The 21,558-nt window shown below is 35.6% G+C and overlaps 1 protein-coding gene across 1 annotated transcript in view; it reads left to right on the plus strand.

Annotated features, from left to right (window-relative positions):
• The window catches only part of LOC145693618 (inter-alpha-trypsin inhibitor heavy chain H4-like), a 148,490-nt gene that overhangs the window by 49,353 nt on the left and 77,579 nt on the right, over nt 1–21,558 (plus strand). Inside the window, exons 2-5 of the mRNA XM_081769773.1 lie at nt 6,871–7,058; nt 9,806–9,916; nt 14,192–14,330; nt 21,404–21,527. Of these exons, the coding sequence (XP_081625899.1) occupies nt 6,871–7,058; nt 9,806–9,916; nt 14,192–14,330; nt 21,404–21,527 (562 nt within the window). The remainder of the gene's footprint in view (nt 1–6,870; nt 7,059–9,805; nt 9,917–14,191; nt 14,331–21,403; nt 21,528–21,558) is intronic.

A 21,558-nucleotide genomic window follows, 5' to 3' on the forward strand; every position in this document is an offset into this window, starting at 1 on the left:
TCCTTGTGAGGGTGTGATTTTTTAAATATCGGTCTAATCTAACTCTGATTTTAACCGAGCCTTTTAAAAATGGGTACCCTGCACAACCAGTGAGAGGTCGGAGATCGTCCTAACGAAAAGTCCATGAATGCAGAAGTCTAACAGATGTTGAAACTTTTACCTCCATATACAGCTCTTTGGCCTTCATAGTTTGTCCTCAAAGCGTGGCCACCGTTACTGTACGCCTGACAGAACTAATTTTCAATATTTTAAATAACCTTTTACATACTTCATTTCTACCAGGATTTTTGCTTACTTTAAATTAGACATCTTTAATTACGGCAGAATATCATATCTTGTTTCTATACATAATAAAACAGATTTTCAAGAGCAACTATTTATTTTGAATAAAATTATGACGTGGACAATGGTACTTCTGGCAGAATTCATCTGAAACATTTACTTACAAACTTCAGAAAATTCTATAGAAGTTAACCCATGGATTTTTCTTTAAAATATTGATCAAACATTTACAAAAATAACTGTTTAATAACTATATAGCACAAAATAAGCACCTAGCGCATATTCACAAAGTATCTGTTGTCGTTTATTACAGAAATATGTTGCTGGACAACACTTCCACGCAGTGTTGAATTCAGACATTTTTACCCGGGGGGAATATGAACTCCTCGGGGAGAGGGGAGTTTGGATGAAGTAATTTCTACATTTTGTGATTGAAATTTTGAGAGTTTCTCCGGGGGGAATGAATTTTCTTCGGGGGAGAGATTTCCCCCGGGCTACCCCCTGAATTCATCCCTGCTTCCACGACCATAAAGAGATCAAGAACGAAATTGAAATGTGGTTCCAGCAGCAGGCGAAATCTACAATATGTCTGTGGGAATACAGAGATTAGTACCTCCCAATTTAACAAGTGCTTGAACAATGACAGCAATTACAGTAGGAAATCGAAAATCCGAACTAATTGGGATCACAGGTAGTTCGGATTTTCGAAAATGACCAAGAAAATGCCATTTAAGCTTAAATATACTGTACGGTATAATCTTTTATCGATACAGTGATTATAAAAAGCATACAATAATTACAATACCGTACGTAAGACTACTTACATTTACTGTTTCTGAAGAACCTGCTCGTACACTAAATTACACTGTTCCTGTGATTCACGCTTAAAACTTAACTTGTGTAGGAATAAGGGAAAATAGAAATAAAAATATGCATGATAAGAAATGGGAGGAATCGGGAAGAATTACGTATGAATGAGCTTTTGTAAAAACACTGATTTCACACAACGCCGACGGACAACCCTATTGTTTGTTTATCGCTAGCACTACGTCAAAATGTAAAAAAGCTTCTAGGGATCGCGTTCTGATTTTTGACGTTCGGATTATCGACATCCTACTGCACGTCAAAAAATAATTGCTAAATACATTATAGTAGACATTGTATCAAATACATTTTTTTTTTTTTTTGAATGGATACTAGCCATACTTTCTGGACTCGCTTTGTATGTTAAATTTCACTGTGGCTCCCCTCTCAGCATATAGTTTCAAAAAAAAATATACTAGTTTCACTAAGAAAGTGTACTTAAGGCAAACATAATGTAATATTATTGTACTTGCATAACAGGATATAAGTTTTATTGATGAGAGGCATTGCTACTTATCTACATCCATTCAGTGATTGTCTCGTGTGACGTACTTACATCAAACAACAATTTTTCTGCGGGATGTTTCTTAGAACCATAAATAATTAACGTAATTACAGTACGATAATACAAAGAGCATATAAGAAAGCTGAGAAAGCTATGACAATTGCAGCCATTTGTTGTCAGTTGGAAGAAAATTAGGGTCAGAAAAGATCTCAGGAACAAAGTGAAGGTTAAGTTCGCCCAGTCATGGACTCGAATAGTGCTACAAGTGGGTTGTAATTCTTCTTTGATCTCAGCAAAATATGGATACCAAAATAGTCGATGTTTTAATGATCCTGACTTGTAAGATGGGTTTTTTCTCAACAATAATGAGACAATTGATGCAAGAAGATTAATAGAACCATAAATTCACCAATTACCGTAAAGTTACCAAGCGTTTCCAAATCCCAGTGGCATGTTTGCGAATCCCAAACAATTCAAAATAGAAGGCTAGAATTCATGAATCCCATCCTAATGGTGATTATATGACATCATATTCGAATATAATAGGCAGTTCTAGTTCGTGGGGTTCCTGGTTCAATCCCAGCTCTTGCTAAGTTGACTTCTCCGGTAGACAAACACCATGTGCGTGGGCTTTCTAGGAATTTTCCCGTGTCCTCCACTTTCTACATTCCACTATTTACCATCCATTTTATTATCGTCTCCCTTAACCTTAAGTCTATTCGTAGGAAATTAAACTTAAAAAATCGAATGTATAGAGTACTGACTATTTTCCCAATTTTTCTATCTTTTAAGATACTGTAGAAGTCAAAAAAAAAAGTATAACAGATTAGTTGCAACTAAATAACACTATGTGTCCATTTCTATACTTCTTAGCATTTTTCGTCTTTTTTAAAAAAATCCCGACTCACTCTACTAATTGTACCTTTGTACCGTTTCCTCTCGTAAATCATTCAAATAGTTCATGAAATGAAATCTTTGAGTTTTACGTCTCACGATTATGCCGGTTAGACTAAAGGAGACGGTGATGATGAGTAATGAATGAAATGGTGGAATGAAGAAAGTGGGAGGAAACGGGAGAACTCCGAGAAAACCCACGCACACGGTGTTTGTCCACCACAAAGCTCATTTGGTGGGGGCTGGGATCGAACCCGCGAGCCAAATAGTTCATCGGCAATAACACTCCCAAGAGTTCTATTTCTGGGATGAAAATTAGTAATATAAAGAATTTAGTGTTGTAAATTCAAATATAAACCAGTTGAGAATGCTCCAAGAGCATTGCTAGAACGAACTTAACAAGAATGGAGAGATGGAGCGGGAAGGAAAACTGTGATTGTTCCTAGATGTAAAAGCAAATCTTTTTATCTACACCTTCTTCTGTTTCTCGCAAAAATTCGCAAAATATCATCTCTCTATGACTTACGATTCCCGAGAATGGCTCCTTAAACCTCCCGAAATTCGAACTTTTTGGGCCAATATCTGGGGAACGGTGGCCAGTTGGCCAATAGCCAGTTATCCAGTGGCCACCGGTAACTATTTGGGGCCAAAATGTTCACCATCCTCTTAGGTATTGATCAACACCAATATGATCTCTCTTTGACTTACGGCTCCCGAGATATGACTCCTTAAATCTTCCGTAATTGGTACAGTTATTTTGGCCAATATGTTGGGAACGGTAAGTCATAGAAATATGATGTTGGTGTTGTTCAATATGGAAGAGGATGGTAAACATTTTAGTATCGATATTAATTGATGGTCACTGACCAACTGGTCAATGGCCAAACCAGTGGCCACCGGTTACTATTTAGTACCAAATTGTTCACCATCCTTTTAGGTATTGATCAACACCAATATCATCTCTCTATGACTTATGGTTCCAGAGATATGGCTCCTTAAATCTGCGGAAATTAGCCATTTTTGGGCCAATATTTCAGGAACAGTAAGAGTGACGCGCAAAATTCCATCACTTTCTCAGATATTTTTTTATACTTTGTCGAATGGAGGCTTCAAAATTGAAAAAAATCGCAAAAACAGACAGACACACATACACACAGACATAGAGAACTCAGAAAATCAGAATTTCGATGCCAGGGGTAGTTTTCGAATAATTCCAGTAGTTATATTGTAATTTAGATATATGAGTAATATGAATGGATAAGAATGAATTTATAAACATAAATTGAAATCTGAAATCAGTATTTTGGTTTACTGTCCGGCTCAAACCTCTTGACGTTTGGCTCAAGCCAATGGCGCTTAAGAGCGACGTTCCCAGATTTCATTTCCTCTCGTGTACAAGAATAATGTGAAAAGTTTCTTTTGTGAAATACACATGGGAGAACGAAGTAAACCAAGAAAGTGAAAGAATAAACTCTGGTTTAGATTGACTTATGTACAAAGAAACAATCTATCTTCTAATATAAATAAAATAAAGAGTTTATTTGTGTGTTTGTCTGTCTGTCCGTGTGTGGCCTGGGGATCAAGACGAAGCCCGTTTTTCAAATTTCGAACCAGGGAGGTCTCGGGGGTAGGGCGTTTACCGGAACCGGCTTGGGAACCAGACAAATTGACCGAGAGTTATCAAATTTTAGTCACGAATACCTTGGTCCAGGCTCCAGACCAGAGTAAAACGTTTTTATCAAAATTCAAACCAGGGGGTCTGAGGGGGGCGTTTAGCCGGACATGTAAAAGTAGTAGAAAATGACCGATATTAGTGTCGAATTCATAGTTTTCGCGGTCGCTGAAATCAATGGTGAAACTCCGATTGCATTAACTTCCAAATTCACGCTATTCGGCTCCGGGCCGGGAGTCACCAGTAGTGTTGCCACGAGACGAGACGAGACGAGACTTCAGGCTGTCTCGTCTCGTCTCGTTCAAAGGATGTCTCGTCTCGAAAAAATGTGCTCGTCCCGTCTCGTGTCTCGTCTCGAGAGGTTCGGTCCCGAATAATGACTTAAGAAAACCACCCATAAAATGTTTAATGCGGGGTATTCCACTCTATGGAGCAGAAATATGGACATTATGCAAACGGGTATTATTCTGCACCCGAAAAGACGATAAGCAATTGTAAAATACTTTCACCTATATTTTCAGAAAAAAATGATAGAATTACAGAGATTTCGTTGGTTAATAAATACTTGACCCATGACTCACTGACTCACCACCAACCATGACCCACTCTGACTCACTACACCCACTCTGACCCATCACCCACCAAAACCCATTGTCATCAACTCATGATCCACGCCTTCCTCTTCACTGACTAAAGAGTTTACACTTGCAATGAAACAAGGCTGTGAAATTATCAGTAATTGGAGTTTGAATTTCTACAGTCAATCGCTCAGGCACCGCCTTGATACAATACTGGCGGATTTGACCTTTAAGATATAAAATGGTAAAGTATTTGTCATGGGCTATATTACGATGAATTTCAATTTAACTATCATACATAATTATTTTATTGTTGAATTACAGATACTTTTCAATGGAAAAATAGGATGAAATTTCAATGTCTCAAATCAAGTTAAAGTTGGCTAATGTAAAGGAAAAAGTGTAAAATTCGACTATGTCTCTAAAGCTAAGTAGTAAGTCTTATTACTATTATTATAATTACAAATATCAATATCCGAAACTGCCTGAAGTTCTTCTTTCACTTAGATCCTACTCATCTCAGGTAAGTAAATAGAAACAAATGGAAAAGGAAGAAAAATGGAGACTTTGAAAGTAAATTGTAGACAAATTCACCAATGTTCAGAACATGCTATCGGCAATGCACCAAGCAGAGTTGGTCGGTGAGTCAAAGTGAGACATGGTGGGTTGGTGGATCAGAGCAGGACACAGTGAGTGGTAGGCCACAGTGGGTCACGTCCTATTGAGCTATGACTCACTCATAAACCTTGATCAACCTGACCCACTCACAAATCTTGATCCACTTGATCCATGACCCGCTGACCCACTTCATCTTCGGAACTAGATTATCTTTATAAGAGAAAGAGTACAGATGAAGTGTAACGTCAAATTTCCATGCTACGTCAATCGTTTCCCTGTTAAACAAATGTAGTTTTATTGAGAAACTGTACAAATGTATGTTCAGTTAGTTAATTTTGGAAGGGTTCGGACCTGGTGTACTTCTTCCCCCGTGGGGCGCACTCCTGTGATAATTAAGCTATCCTGATGTAGAAAAACTAGACATATTTGAATTCATCTCTCAAAAATATATAAGAATCACAAGTTTTGGGTTAAGTGCTGTATCGCCAGACCAATTTTAGGAAATTTACCGGGTCAATTGGAGAATTTATTTCAGTTTGTGAGGAAGAATGAATGAAAGTCAGATAAGGGGAGTAGTAAAAGTTAAGAAAATGGTTGTTTTGGTTGTTGTTGATGTTATAAGTGGCACTGTATGTGGAGGCGGATGGACTATTTCGCGGAGAGGTACACATGTTCTACCATACCGATCCATAGATTGAAAAGGGGGCAAGAAAAATTTGGGCAAATCTTTAATTTGCCCATTTCATGTCGAGAAGAGAACCCAACTAACCCTGTGGGGCTTCTAACCCGTTCCTCCTCCTCCTACTACTACTACTATTACAACTACTTATATTATGGATGCAAAAAAATGAAATGAAATCTTTGAGTTTTACGTCCCACGCTTATGACGGTTAGGCTAAAGGAGACAGTGATGATGAGTAATGAATTAAATGGTGAAATGAAGAAAGTGGGAGGAAACGGGAGAACACCAAAGAAACCCACGCACACGGTATTTGTCCAGCAAAAAGTTCACTTGGGGGGCTGGGATAGAACCCGGAACCCCAAGCACCAGAGGTGAACGCTCTACCACTGAGCCACCGCGGTCCCTTTATTATGGATGCGTATAGTAAAACTACACGCCTAGTAACGTAATCTAACGTAACGTAATGTAATCCAACCAAATATAACCGAATGCAGTACATTTAGTACTTTTTATCGATTTTCAAATTGGTCCGGCGATACAGCAGTAATGCCCGTTTTTTTTTTTCTTCAGAAATAGGAAAGGAGCTCTTTTCTCTAGCACTGTGAAATTGGAAACCAGCTTTCTAATGTATGTAAATACAAGAGTATTTATACACTGTTCTCTAGGTAAAAATTATGTACTCCGGCTCTTATTTTCTATTCTTTTTATTATTATTTCCAGTTTTCATTTCTTGCAATCAAAATTAACAGTGCTCTTTCTTTTTACCTTGTTATAGGCACTTCCTTTGGATGAACGGGAACTTCCACAGCCAAAGGTTCAAAAATTGAAAATCAAGTCAGAAGTACGCTTTCGATACACTTCAACGCAGGTTCACAGCAGAATAATTAATCCTGCTCGCAAAGCACAGGAAGTTGTCTTCAAAGCAGTGTTGCCAGATTCAGCTTTCATCTCTAAGTTTCTCATGTACGTAAGTAGATATGAACTGTTTTTTAATCACTAATAGAATATTATCAAGCAAATTAGTCATGTTGATTTATTTTGTAAATATACGGTCAAAACTGTCGAAATCCAGTTGTAAACTTGAGATTAGTTAAATGTAGCTGCACTCGATTGTATTTCAAATAATAGTTTATTTTGATGACAGAATTGGATAAAGTTACTTTTATATCTTTCATGTAATTATATAATATTGGTGCAGATGAAGAATAGTGGGGCAAAATTTTGTGTCACTTTACTAAAGTGATAAGGTAAGAGTAGCGTAAATAGTGTAAACATAATCATGAAATTAATCCCCCAAATTGTAGCATGGACACAATAATCATAAGCCAACCCTCGTTTACATACACTTCCTCACAAAGTATCAAAAAGCAACGTTACTTCAGTACTTCAGCAGACTGTCCTCCATTTAGGTTCTCATCATACCAACAATATAGCATTGTTGGGAAACGGATCTGATTGTTGAGAAACGGTGTTAGCCTATACGTTTCTCTCACATAACAACGAGCACGTCCTTAGTGTCTGCCCTTGCATAGGCAACCTGTCTCCATGGCCTGTGTATACCAACGCTTAATGGAGTTCTTGTCAGGAGGATCAACCCCAAACTGTCGCCGAAAGTTACGTTAAATTTGTGATAACGGATGTTGCCTTTCCGTATTCCACAGCACAAACTTCCTTCTGTTGTTATGTGGGCACCATCTTAAAAAAGATTGTGATTTTGGGAACGGTAGGTATATCAATCAAAACTTGGAGTAGCTAATAGCTGTCCTTGTTACTGACATCTCGCTGCACAAACTGGGCGCATAGAAAAAAAAATAGAAAAAGGTATAATATCTTTTGGACACCTTATATCAGTGCCATGTTTCTGTGTCCGTACGTTCTTTTCAAATAACCTTGTGGACTGGAAACGTTGCTTTCTCATCTACCAGTGTGGTGTATATCGAAGATCCTTTGAGTCATGAGAGTACTAGGACAACGTCGAGGAACAACACCATTACTGTCCGGCTCAAACCCCTTCACGTTTGGCGAAACCCAATGACGCGTAAGAGCGACGTTGTCGGATTTCATTTCCTTTCGTGTTCATGTACTACATAACGTGCAACGTTTCATTTGTGAAGCACAGATAGGAGAACAAAGGAAACGCTCCAAATCGTGAAGGTGAAAAAATAAACACTGTTTTATGTTGATTTTTATGTAAAGAAACAATCTTACAATCAAATAATGAACAACTGAACAATCCTGCTTTCCTCTCCTAATTATTTAGAAATAAGTTTCTTTTTTCCCCTAAACATACACTAATATTCTATTAACAAAGACATTTTTGAGTGCAAATAATATTTACCCCAAGCGTCAAGTATTAGACAATCTCCCGTAACTTTAATTTATTATTGTAAAAAGGAGGGCACGTTTTAAGAGGGCAGAGTACTAAGAATAATACAAAAGCTAACCATTTTTATTTTGTCCGTTATTAGTAAGTGAACAGAGATAATGAAATGTAACTTATCACAATAATAGATAATGTTATACTAATTATATTTCAATACAAATTGAAAGAATTTCCAGAGTTACCATCCATAGAAATTACAGTGTGGCCAGAGTATGAATTACCCAAAAATCTAGGTTAAGGCAACAACTAGAAAAGTGAACTCAACGGTAATTAATGACTTATCATGTTGTCTTGGTTCCTTGTTGACTACTTTTTAAATAATATTTGTATTTATTTTGTAATAAACAGTATAAAATAAATAGAAATATTATTTAAAAAGTAGTTAACAAGGAACCAAGACAATATGATGAGTCATCAATTATCGTTGAGTTTATTTTTCTAGTCGCTGCCTTAAACTAGGTTTTTTTTTTTTTGATAATTCATATTCTTGCCATACAATTATTTCTGTGGATGGCAACACTGAAAATTCTTTTGATTCGTATTTTCGTTTGTAGAATAACATTAATCTATTATTGTGGTAAGTTATTAATACATTTCATTATTTCTCTTCACTTACGAAAAACGGAAAAGAAAAATGATTAGCTTTTGTATCATTTTTAGTAGTCTGCCCCCTTACGCGTCAAGAGGTGTGAGAGTAGTATCATTCATCTCATATCGTCTCCTTTAGTCTCAGTGCATAAACGGGAACGTTAAACAATAAAAGAAAAAGAAAAGGTGTTCAAAATGTCTTCCTTTAACAAATACCTAACTGCAGTTCTTGAGGAAAGAAGTAAAAATTTTAGTGTTATTCCTACAAGCAGAAAAACCTTACCTAAAGCCTGTGACAAACATCTTGGCATTTCAGCTAAACGAATAAAACGCAAGCTCTGGCGCGACGTTGCCAAGTGGTAAAGGGGTGGGGCTATGGCTATCAAACAAACTATAGCGCGATCAGGTGACAGGGGATAGACGTGGATGTGTACAAAATAAACGTGGCAATACCACTGGCCTCTCATTTCCTAGCAGCATTTAAAAGGAACTTGGAGCGCCGCCTTCAAATGCCAAGATGTTTGTCACGCCGTTTAATTTACAATTTTTTGCATACAACTTTCTAAAGCTGCATCATGTTCAGTTACTTTTTTCAGTGCTTGCAGCAACAAAATTTAAATTTTTACTGATCTAGATCTAAATGATAGGTTGATTTCTATACTTCACCCTTGATATTAGCTTGTGTACAAATATGTATTCCATATATTTCTTTGATCTAATTGTAAATTCTTTTGTCTAGAGAAGTCCAGGGCAAAGTATATGAAGGATACGTGAAAGAAAAGCGTGCAGCACAGAAGGAATACCAATCAGCTGTTAATACTGGCCAAACTGCAGCCTACGTTGGAGTCAGGTAAGACAATTGAATTATATATTATTGAATTTGTGTTAGTTATAATGAATAATAATAATAATAATAATAATAATAATAATAATAATAATAATAATAATAATAATAATAATAATAATGGTAAAGGGCTAATTCGGCTAAGAAAACTTGTAACAGTGATGCTACTTTGAGGGAAATTTCCCGCGGCGTCGAGAGATTTAGTAAAGAATTTTTTAAGGAGGGAAAAAGGAAGATTTTACGAATATGAGAATGTAGGGAAATTCAGCTTTTCAACAAATATTATGTTACAAAACATTGCGACAGTATGACGAAAGACGGTGGCACTCTTTCCAGAATCCCATACAGAAAAGTGACAAACTTTTCCCCCTTCCCATAAGCCTTCCGCGGTCTGTCTTGAGAATGTCATTATACAAGATAACATTGAAGTAATAACAGAAGACCAAAAATATTCATGTATGTTGTGGAAATATGAGCACAGTATAATAATCCATAGATAAGCAATAATGCGTAGGGAAACTTTATCTCAAAAAGGGAATTTTTGAACATTTCTGAGGAAAATTTTAACTTGAGAACCTAGTATCACTGCTTGTAACATGAGATAGTGAAAACAAAAGATAATGAAGAAGACCCTATATAATGAAGACGTTATTTTGATAGGAGGTAAAATGATAAGTATCTACGGTTTGCAGATGATATGGCTTTTGGCATTTCTTCAGGAATCCGAAAAGAAAATCAATAAGATGTTAGAAAACTTGAGGAAGGGCTGTGAAGAATAAAGGATGAAAATAAATGTTAGAAAGACAAAAAACAACATGATGATTGGAACAAGCAATCGGTGTCAAATATAGAAGTAGAAGAGATGGAAATAGAACAGGTAACTATAGTTTTTGTTACCTGGGTAGTATCATTACTGAAGACATTAAGTGTGAACGTGAAACAAAAGCAAGAATAGGAATGGCAAAGGTAATGTTTGGGAGGAAGAAAAGTATATTTTGTGGATCTTTGAATAAAGAGTTTAGAAAAAGACACATAAACCACTGTGTATGGAGTGTTGAATTTTATACGGCAGAAAACACAGCAGTGATGAAAAAGGACAGGAAGCCGTCAAAATGTGAATGTGAAGAAGAATGGAGAGAATCATGTGATTAGAACGAAAAACGAGTAAGAAAATGTTGCAAACAGTGTAGGAGAGAAAGGAACAATGTTAGAGGTAATTGAAAAGAGAAAAAAGTACTAGCTGAACATTAGCTGAGAAGGAACTGTATCATGAAAGACACGTTAGAGGGAATGTAGCAGGGAAAATATGGAGGGGACGAAAGAGGCTATAGTTCATGGACAGCACTGAAACAGAAAAATCGTAAGTGAAAACTAAGAAGTTAGGTGAAGAGCGATGCATGGAAGCTTTTCTGTTGCAGCAAGTGACATGCCAATAATAGCACAATATTTATGATGATGATGATGATTAGCATCTTAAATTAGCCTTAAATAAAAGAAACAAAAAGATATATCCAAGTTCTGCCACATCACCAAGTTGTTACTCAATGTAATAGCAAAAGAACGGGATAAAATTGAAATGGCTTGAAAAATATCAACACCAAAATAACATTTTTCCCACATGAAAATAAACACAGGCTTTTCGTTCTGTGTTTGGTATAAGCAATATTTTCTGTTTGGATTTTCATAACGGTAAGTCTACTCTCTACTGGCACCTTTCTTCTGTGTTATTTTAAATTGCATTGTGACTTGCGTTATTTTATTATTTTTATAGTTTGAAATGAATTTTTCATAAACACAAACAAACTCTTTGCTGAGCAGAACAATATATTCACATTTTAAGAAAAAAAAACTACATACGTGTTACAGTTTCGCCAACTAATTCTTTGGCTTCATCAGACACTATGAGATACAGGAGAAATGTACAGTCTTATATACAAACAAGAGCTGAGACATCTTGCTTCTGATTGGCTCCTGGCGTCAGCCAACCGCCTTCAAGTATTCTGATTTGAATATTTCTATACCAAAGCTTTCTATCTGTTGTCAATAACACACACGAAAATGACGATCTTAGCACAACTAATCTAAACTAACAATTAATTAACATAAATAATTACTGTAAATAAATATATAAACATACACATAAATATACACAGAATTTTTCAGTTTAAACCGATTTGAAGACTAGGACAAGAGTACATGTTTTGCACATTAAATGTCTGCTTGAAAATAGCAGTATCATCTGAGATTTTGCTTCAGGGAAAAGCCTCCAATATAAGTAGAGATTTTACGGTTTTCATTGGTATTCTATTTCTTATTGATTAAAATGGATATAAATCTCAAACTCAGTGGTGAGGGTGGGCGTCATTTGCCATCCCCTTGGAGCCTCAAATGACGCTCCTGCTTGAAAGAGATGGTGTTGAATTGCCACCATGTGCCATGATATTTTCCAAGTATTGGTCAGAAATCCTAATTTGACATTTGATGAATCCGAAATTAGAAAGTCAGGACGCAAATCATTCTTAACTGAAAAAAGTATTCCTGGTTTCACTGAGGTGCCTTCAAGAACATAAAAAGAGCTAAACACTGGCATATGCAAAATTTCATGAAGGTGGAAGGCAGATCAAACACTCAGTATCGTAACCTTTCTGGACAAGTGTAATTTTGAATATATATAGTAAACGTTTATTTTTGTACTGTATAATACTTTTCTCAAAGAAGGGTGTTTAACCTTGCGTATGCCAATGAACCTGAACATAGATCACTAAAACACAATTTGGGCACAATTGCAAAATCTTCCAGTGAATATGAAAGGAGATTTTTTCAGATGAATGCTATTGAAATTATTTCTAGAATATAAGACCGCCTCTGTATCAGACAATAGAAGCGTTTCTCACAGAATTTGATCCTGACAACTACTCTCAAGTTATCATTCTGCAGTTATTACTAAAAGAAAGAAACGGTCTGGAGTTTATCGATGAATACGTCATAAATATGGAATTTGCTTTAAAAACATGTCCATGATAAGTGGCAACACAATTTTTTTTTAAAAAAAAAGTAGAAAAAATCGCTTGTGGTAGAAAGTAATGAGAAGGAACTAATACATAATTTTAATTGCGTTAACACTCTTAAGCCCGAGTAGCATCCGAGCGACTTATTAATGCTAACGGACGAAGACAAGAGTCTAATTCGGAAATATTGTTCGCAAATTCAAACAATAATATAAATAAACGTAGTAATCTTAAAATATAATGTTTTAAAAATCTATTTGTCACTAACAGAACTGCCGCTTCTTCTCATGGACTGAACAGTATGCAATCTAAAATACAGTAGAGTAGTTGGGGTTGTCTAATTTGTAGTCATCTGCGATACTCTATACACAGAAAAAAAACATCTGGCGTATGTAAAATTGTAGATTACATGCGTAAATCTTGTAGTTTTTGGACTTAACGTACAATCCTATGTAACATCCTACACCAAACGTGTAACTGAAAACGTGTTTTATAACACTTTCCGTAGAAGTGTTCCACCTATTCGTACTTTCCGTATAAAGAACTGAACTATATAAATAGACGGTCAGGATCTCACATACAGATGAGCGTATATAACATATAACTGACGTATGTAACGTGTGTATAAGTATGTAATATACGGAAGACTATTAGATGTCAGATATTCTTCAGCGGCATGATATAACATCTAAGCGGGAAAATTGCAGTATACATGTAGCATTTGGATAATATATGCTCCGTACAGATTTCCGTAGATTTGTACAATAGACCGAGATCAGAGTAACCGATTTTTCTCAGTGATACTCTTTGAACTTCCAGAATGTGTAGCTCCCTTCCCCTTTAATCGCCCCTCGAATCGAAAATTTAAAATTAAAAAAAAAAAACTTCGTATGCGATCACATTTGTTGAATATTTATTTGTATACAAAAGTTGGTGACTCCAGGTGACTCATTTCTGTGTGAAACTCTGATGATACAAACACACGCACAAATGATCTTTTATGTATTAGTAAGGAGGAAGATGAAGAATGCGTTTTGCATGCCTATTTATTTCTATTACCCGATGCACATCTTTTGGAAATCCACTTAACTGAATCCACGTGGAATTTGCTACCTAAGCCTACCAATGAAAGTCTTAACATGGTCACATTATCACCGTTTTATACAAATATTGTTATTTATAAGCATTTACCAAAATAAGTCTATGAATATTTTTATTTGTTTGTTTGTACTGTTTACATACGCTTGTTTACATACGTTTCTTTTTGTTACAGTCCAAGAAATTCCAACGTGTTTACGGTTTCTCTGAACATAGAACCACGGACCAAAGTGACTTTTAATCTTACGTACGAGGAACTTCTCAGCCGAAAATTAGGAACTTATAATCATGTTATTAACGTTAATTCTGGCCAGGTAAGTGAGAAATTTATATTCTGTACCTCTTCTGTAAATAGGAAAACTGCATGTTCAAATCTTCTATAAAACTGATGGTTCATGTTTGGTAGAATTTTATTTCAGAAAGACAGAGCTGTCATAGTAAGTACTAGGCAGAAAAAAATCATAATAAGTCCCAAAATAATGGGAAAATTCGAATACACAATTGAGGTTTCTTCAGAGAATCACATTGTCTCTACGCGAACGAAAGCTGAAATTTAATTGGTTTACTCGCTTTGAAGTTATTGGTAAAATAAGATGTAGAGCATATCCTCATTTTAGTATCTATCTATATCTATATCTATACATACATATATATATGTATGTATAGATAGATAACTATAAATAAATATATGTATGTATGTGTAGATATGCCTATATATCTTCATTTTAGATTGTGGCCGTAAAAGTGTGCCACAGTTCTTACAAAACCTGATAAGTTTCGATTGGTGGTCTTAGTAAATCAGTTTTAAGCCATGTTGTATATAATAATAAGGTAATTATTATTTATAAAGGTAATAATAAATTGATTATTGAGTATGGAACAGAATTATAAGATTGATACTTCTGTTTATCTTTTGTTCATCTCAGCAATAAGCACCTTACATTTAGCGAATTCATTCATTTCAATAGGTTACAAATGAAAACTTTTCCCCATCCTTGGATGCGCATCAGAGATGCTTTAAGAGTAATCATCATCATTATCATAAATATTCTGCCATTATTGCAAGATAACTTGCCACAGTTGAGAAGTTTTCATGTACCACGGGCTTCAGCTAACCTCTTCAGGAAGGAAGTTTCTATTTTAATATTGTCTATCAACTGCGACATCTTTCACCCTCCCATCTTTTTCTTGTCACCAGCACGTCCTTCATGACACAGTTTCTCTTTAGCTAATTTTCCAACCAGTATCTCTTCCTCTTTCTAATTGCATCTAAAATTGTTCATTCCTTCTCCATTATTTCTACCACCTAATTCGTTTCTGTTCCACCCAGCTTATTCTCTCAATTCTTCTCTACACCCGCATTTCGAAAGCTTCGTGTCTAGTTTCATCACTTTTTTATAATGTTCATATTTCTTCTTCAGAGACTAGAATACCCAACATGAAACATTTTATGAGTCTTTTTCTTAACTCATTATTCAAGAACAAAGCAAATCGAGTTTGCTTTAAGAAAAAATCAAATTTTCAACTTATTTGAATAGTTTCATGTAATTCTAGACATTGTGTTCATATAGTGCAAGATATACAGGCTGAAATTTAAGACTGAACATCAAATATGTATTTCTCAGTTCTGTGGAAAAATTCTGTTGTCAGGAATAACTATTGTAAGTATTACCGACTCATTTTGTTTTGGCTCGATAAGGCATCATCCTAATATGCCCACAGCACCATCTAATTTCAGGAAGATCACATTCCATATGTTGCTCACGTGGACAACTCAACGTCAGTGTCCCAGTGCGGTCTCATTGATCTGTTCTGAGTTCTGGTCAACAAATCTTGATTGCTGAAATACTCATTTGCACAAACGTTACTAGGAATGCGCACGAGACGAGTCGAGACAGGATTTTCCTGACAAAATTCGAGTCGAGACACGGCTCTTCCAATAGAGAAATATACATTTTTCGAGTCGAGACATTACTTTCACAGCACATTTTCGAGACGAGACAGCCACAAATCTTGTATCCCTAAACATTACGTAATTTAAGAGCAATTAAACCCGGATTTTGGAGAGGTTACAGCAAACCACGGAAAAGTTCTCTTTGCCAACTTCAAGTGGAAATTACACTGTACCGAACAAGAAGGCCGATATGCTGTCTATTGGAATACATTTTAATTTGTAGATCTATAATGCTGTCTATGAAATATAGTGCTTTCGTTTGCGAGTCATTTTACTTTTCTTCCAATCTTTCTTTTGTGGCAGTAAATCTGAATGATACTTTGCTTTAGCTAATAAATCAGAATCGTGGGACGTTAAACTAGACATTTTATTTCATATATTTAACATTATAGTGAAACCTCCTCTAACGGACATTTCAATAATAAGGACAATCATTTTCGTTTCGGCAAATATATATCCTCTTCCTGCTGTCTCATTTTTAGTAAAGGTACGTATTGGTAACCTCTTCATAAAGGTCAGTAAGTATTCTCAATTTAAACATATTTAATACTAGCAAAATACCCGTTCTTTGTGCGGGGAGAATACGTTTTATGTTTGAACATGACTGGGTGAATTTGGATTTAAACTGCAGCGGAAGTGTCATTGTTCATCGCAGCGAACCCAAAAACTATGGATTCGACAATAATATCGGTCATTTTCGATCAGTTTTAAATCTCTTCCCCCCCTCTCCCTTCTCTAAGTTGCACCGTCAAAGTCAAATAACAAAAAACATCCCAGGTTTGAACCTCATCTATGTTGAAAATTTGAACGAGATCGGTCGGGTGGTTCAAGTGCTATTAAGTCACAAACATAGTCACTTTTATTTTCATATAGGTAGCCAAAAAACACTTTTTGCAGTTTTGAAATAAATTCGTGGACAGTACAGATGACAGAAAATTCTTTCCCCACATTTTTTTTATAAGACAATAACCACCAAACAGAGCAGCTGTAAGCTGAGCTTCAAATTCTTTTATCCGTCCACAACAAAACTGCTTTCAGGTAAGAATCCTAGAAAATCTTCAATGAGTAAAAAAAAAAAAAAAAAAAAAAAAAAAAAAAAAAAAAAAGTGTAGTGCAGTCTATTACTTAGCTATTACCATGAATTCTTTACAAACCTTCTTCGCTTCCCAGACAAATTCACCCCTTTTTCCTATGGAGCTTGTGTCCATTTGTTTTACTATAAAATTCCAACGAGGAATATCATTCCTCTCACCCTTTGACGAAAATTTCCCAGTAATTCGAACGGAGTACAGAATTTTAATAGCTAACTAACTCGGAGGTTCAATGCTGTGTTCACAAAAGCTCTCCACTGACTTCCATCCTTAGCCTACTGGAAGTCAGTTCCTTCTTTGTATTCCTATTTCTGAGAGATTCGTCGTAATATTGTCCTCTAATCTGCGCCTAGGTCTTCCTAATGCACGTTTTCCGTTTGGATTTCCAGTTAAAACTTTAAAAGTGTAGGGTTGAGGTTGTAACGTACCGTTACACTTTTCAAAAAAAAAAAAAAAAGTAATATTCTTTGTTGCTGTTTGTATTATGTATTTAAAACACTAAGGAAATTAACTACTGTTAATTTACATTATCAAGACTTACAAGAAAAAAAAATATATAATGTAAAAAGATTTCCTTTCTCCCGTGCGCCCTTACGGTCGAGTTAGGATTACTAGTGGTGACCTTTGGTTCTTTGCGCATGACCGCAGCTGACTTCTCCAAGCTCCCACCTTTGTGTGGTAACTTGGAAGGAAGCCACAGATGTAACGCCCCTATCCAGGCCCAATCACTGCAACGCGGGAAATACGTCGAACGATCTAGCCAACAGAAAGGGCTTTGCGCGGACCAGATACATGCTCAAGAATTACTGGTGGAATGAAAATCCAGAGGTTTGGCAATATGGCAATATCACAATAAAACAGTATAAATTCAATAAGAAACACAACAAATCAGATTTATAATTTTATTTACAATTAATAATACAGATTCAAAAAAAAATATTCTTCTTCTTCCTGGTAAACTTTAGTCAAAAAAATTAATTTTGAAAAAATTAATTGTATTGAAATAATTATGTCAATTTCTTCTGGGATGAAATTTCAATTATCATTGGATACAAAGCACACAAAGGCCAATCCAGGACCTCTCTCATTAAAGGTAACAAATTCCAGATTCAGTTTACAGACGTCGGAGGCCAGTCTAGGACCTCTTCCATTAAATGCAACAAATCCAGATTATCCACTAACGTTTGAGGCCAATCCAGGACCTCACCTTCTTCAGACCTAAATTTTACCTATTAAAGCTTCTGAACTATCAAGTTTAATTTATTTCTATCTTTTTTAGTAAAGATTTCCTTCCTGTATTTGTACTCTCTGATCAAGTCAAGAAACTATCAAAGCAGCTAATATTCCAACAAATAAATTAATAACTTCCTCAAATCCAGAAAAAAATATCTTTTTCAATAATTATATTACTTATATTCCGATGCCTGAGACTCGGATATTAATTTCCAAGCAAGTTATTTCCTCTCTAATTATTTTTAATCAAAAAAATATTAATGTTTTTCTTTAACTTTACGCGTAATAATTCCAATAAAATAATATTTGAAATCGCAGATTCTGGTGACCAAACCTGAAAAAGACAACATTCATATAACTGAGGTTTTGGGCCCAAACCCTCCACCTCGCTTCCCCTGGATTTTCAGTTGGAACAGCGACAACCGTAATGAATCCTTATTCTTTGAGAATTAAGCAAGCCAATTACTCTCAATTTTGGAGGCAATAACACAACCCACACAAGACGTCACAAACATTGGACTTAAACAGGAACTAACTTAGTACAAAGTTTTAACACTCACCTCATTTTTTCCTTAGTAATATATTACCTCTCTGGAATAATTCCTGGCTTCAATTGACTTTGGACTACTCCATGCAAACAAGAATAATTTTCATTTGTGAGGAGAAAATAGCATAAAGAGAAATCCCCGGGCCTGGGGACCACCGGAGTCCGAAATCCGATCCACTTAATATCCCAAGAGGGAAAAGAATTAGTTACCTCTCATGCATACAGTTCCATTACTAATTTAAAAAAAAATATTAATATTTTTACAAATCACTCAAAAAAATTATTATATTTCGTCAAACCACTCTAGGGCAACAGCTGCTATATCAAACCAACAGCAATTAACATAAGCACACGAAAAATTGCTTACTTCTCACAATTCCAATACGTAATATATTAACTCGAACAACACTTCACTCCTCATAGCACAAATTATTCTTGTTTTGCAAAGAATATTACTTTTTTTTTTTTTTTTTTTTTTTGAAAAGTGTAACGGTACGTTACAAGGTGAAAGGTCAAGTTGATGGTACCAGGTGTAGAGTTGGCAAACAAGGCAAAGTTATTAACGGCACTTAGTTTAATTGTTTAAGAGAAACATTTGAAGATTTGTTATTGGTACGGTAACTAGTTAGCGTATGTGTTCGTTTGGGCATAGAGAAATATCGATTCAGTAGTTGATGGTTTGTGAAATTACGAGAGCTATCATTTATATAATTGATTTGAGGAAGTCACATAGAGTTGTATAGAAGTAACTATATGTTAGTAGGATATTTATATATATATATAGCGCACTGATTGGTTTTGTGCTCACCAAATGATTTGTTATAAAGTAGAGGATCCAGAAGTTATTATGTTGACCATAAAGAATGAGCGACTATAAAGATTCGAGATTTTTACAGAATTCTTACAGAAATCATTCCTACTTTCTTCCATTCTGGCTATATGACCTGCCCACCTGAGCTTCCTACATTTGGTTACCCTAACAATGTTTGGTATACCGTATAAAATATGTAGTTCTTTGTTACGAAATTTCCACCATTCCCCATTCCCATTCCTCTTGGGTGCGAATATTCGTCTCAGGATCTTGTTTTCAAATACTTTCAGTCTGCGTTCATCCCTCGAAACAAGGAACCATGTTTCGCAACCATACAGAACAACAGACATGGCTATAGTTTTATATATTTTAAGCTTCAAATTCCTTGACAGAATCCGCGACGACAAGAAAATTTGAACTGAATAATAACACGAATTCCCTGCTTTTAATCGACTTTTAATTTCTTCGTAAATATGGTTTTGGTCTGATTACAGGATTTCGATATTTAACGTTTATTTACAACTAATGTGTAAATTACTGTATATTGCAAATCATTTGCCTCATGAGTTGTAATCTAAATTTGTGTTATCTCTCTGTAACGGACACCTCTCAAATTCAAACAAATAAATGGATCCCACCGGTGTCCGTTATTTAGACGTTTCACAGTTCTTGAATTAAATTTGTTTTATAAATACTGAATTAACATTAGACTGTTTATATTACAAAATGTAATATTCAGAAATCACGAAATTCTGTAATTGATTTGACTAATAAAGTAATTGAACTAAAGTATTAATATTCCTGTTTATTTGGAAGACAGAAGAATGCTCCCATCCCCGTATAAATAAATGGATTTAATAATTTAAATGGTGCGTGTATTCAACCGTCTTAATATGTTATTAATGAAAACAAAATTATGAGGGATGACCAAAAACTAAGGTTACAAAGTCTGTAGTAAAACGTGTATATATATTATTTCATACAACCAATACAGCCAGCAGATAGCACATACTTTATATTAATTTTCGAAGTAGTCTTAATACCGGTTCAGGCACTTGTCGCATCGTGAAGTGAGCTTCCAGATTCCCCCCCTGGTAAAAAAAAAAAAAAAAAACCTGTCCTTGCGTGTTAAGTCATGTTGTCACAAAGTGTTTCACCTCCTCGTCTGAAAGGAAGTGACCGTCTTAGAAGCTCCTTCAAATGTTGGAATAGGTGAAGGTCTCTTGATGCGAAGTCCGGGGTGTAGGGAGGGTGATCGATGATGCCCAAGCGAAACTGCTTCAAAAGTTTGGTGCTTCTGCACTTCTCGTCGGTGATGTTTTCTTTGCCAGCCGCAAACTTTCGACACCATTCTGCGACATGCTGATGAGACATTACAGTCTCTCTGTAAACCTCTACCAGCTGCCGGTAGATTTATGTCGCGATTACATGTTTCGCCGACAGAAATCGAATAACTGAACAGACTTCTTCGCTAAACCTATTTTCCAAACGAGTCGCCATTTGTGTTAGCGCCAGTAGGTGGCGTGTGGCTGAAATTCTGCACAGTTGCCAACTCCATGTATTAAAATTACCGAGCAATCCTCATTCCACTATAACAGACGAAACTTCACATATATCGGTCTTGTAACCTACTTCTGATCCTCCCTTGTATCTTTTCCCGTAGAAAGCTTTACTCTACTGTCCACATACAGCATCTAATATTGATTATTTAATGTAGAGTGGAAATTAGTGTTTTATCTTTTTTTTTCTAGGTAGTTCCAGATTTAACAGTGGATGTATACATTAGAGAAACACGAAATATTACTCTGTTAAGAGTGCCTGAGTTTAAGAGTTTTGTGGACGCTGACGATGATGGAGGGAAGAAGCAATTCCCAGGTAAATATTTTTGAAAATTATTGTTTTAATA

This window comes from Thermobia domestica, chromosome 8, assembly GCF_964235325.1.
Source record: "Thermobia domestica chromosome 8, izTheDome1.hap1.1, whole genome shotgun sequence".
NCBI lineage: Eukaryota > Metazoa > Arthropoda > Insecta > Zygentoma > Lepismatidae > Thermobia > Thermobia domestica.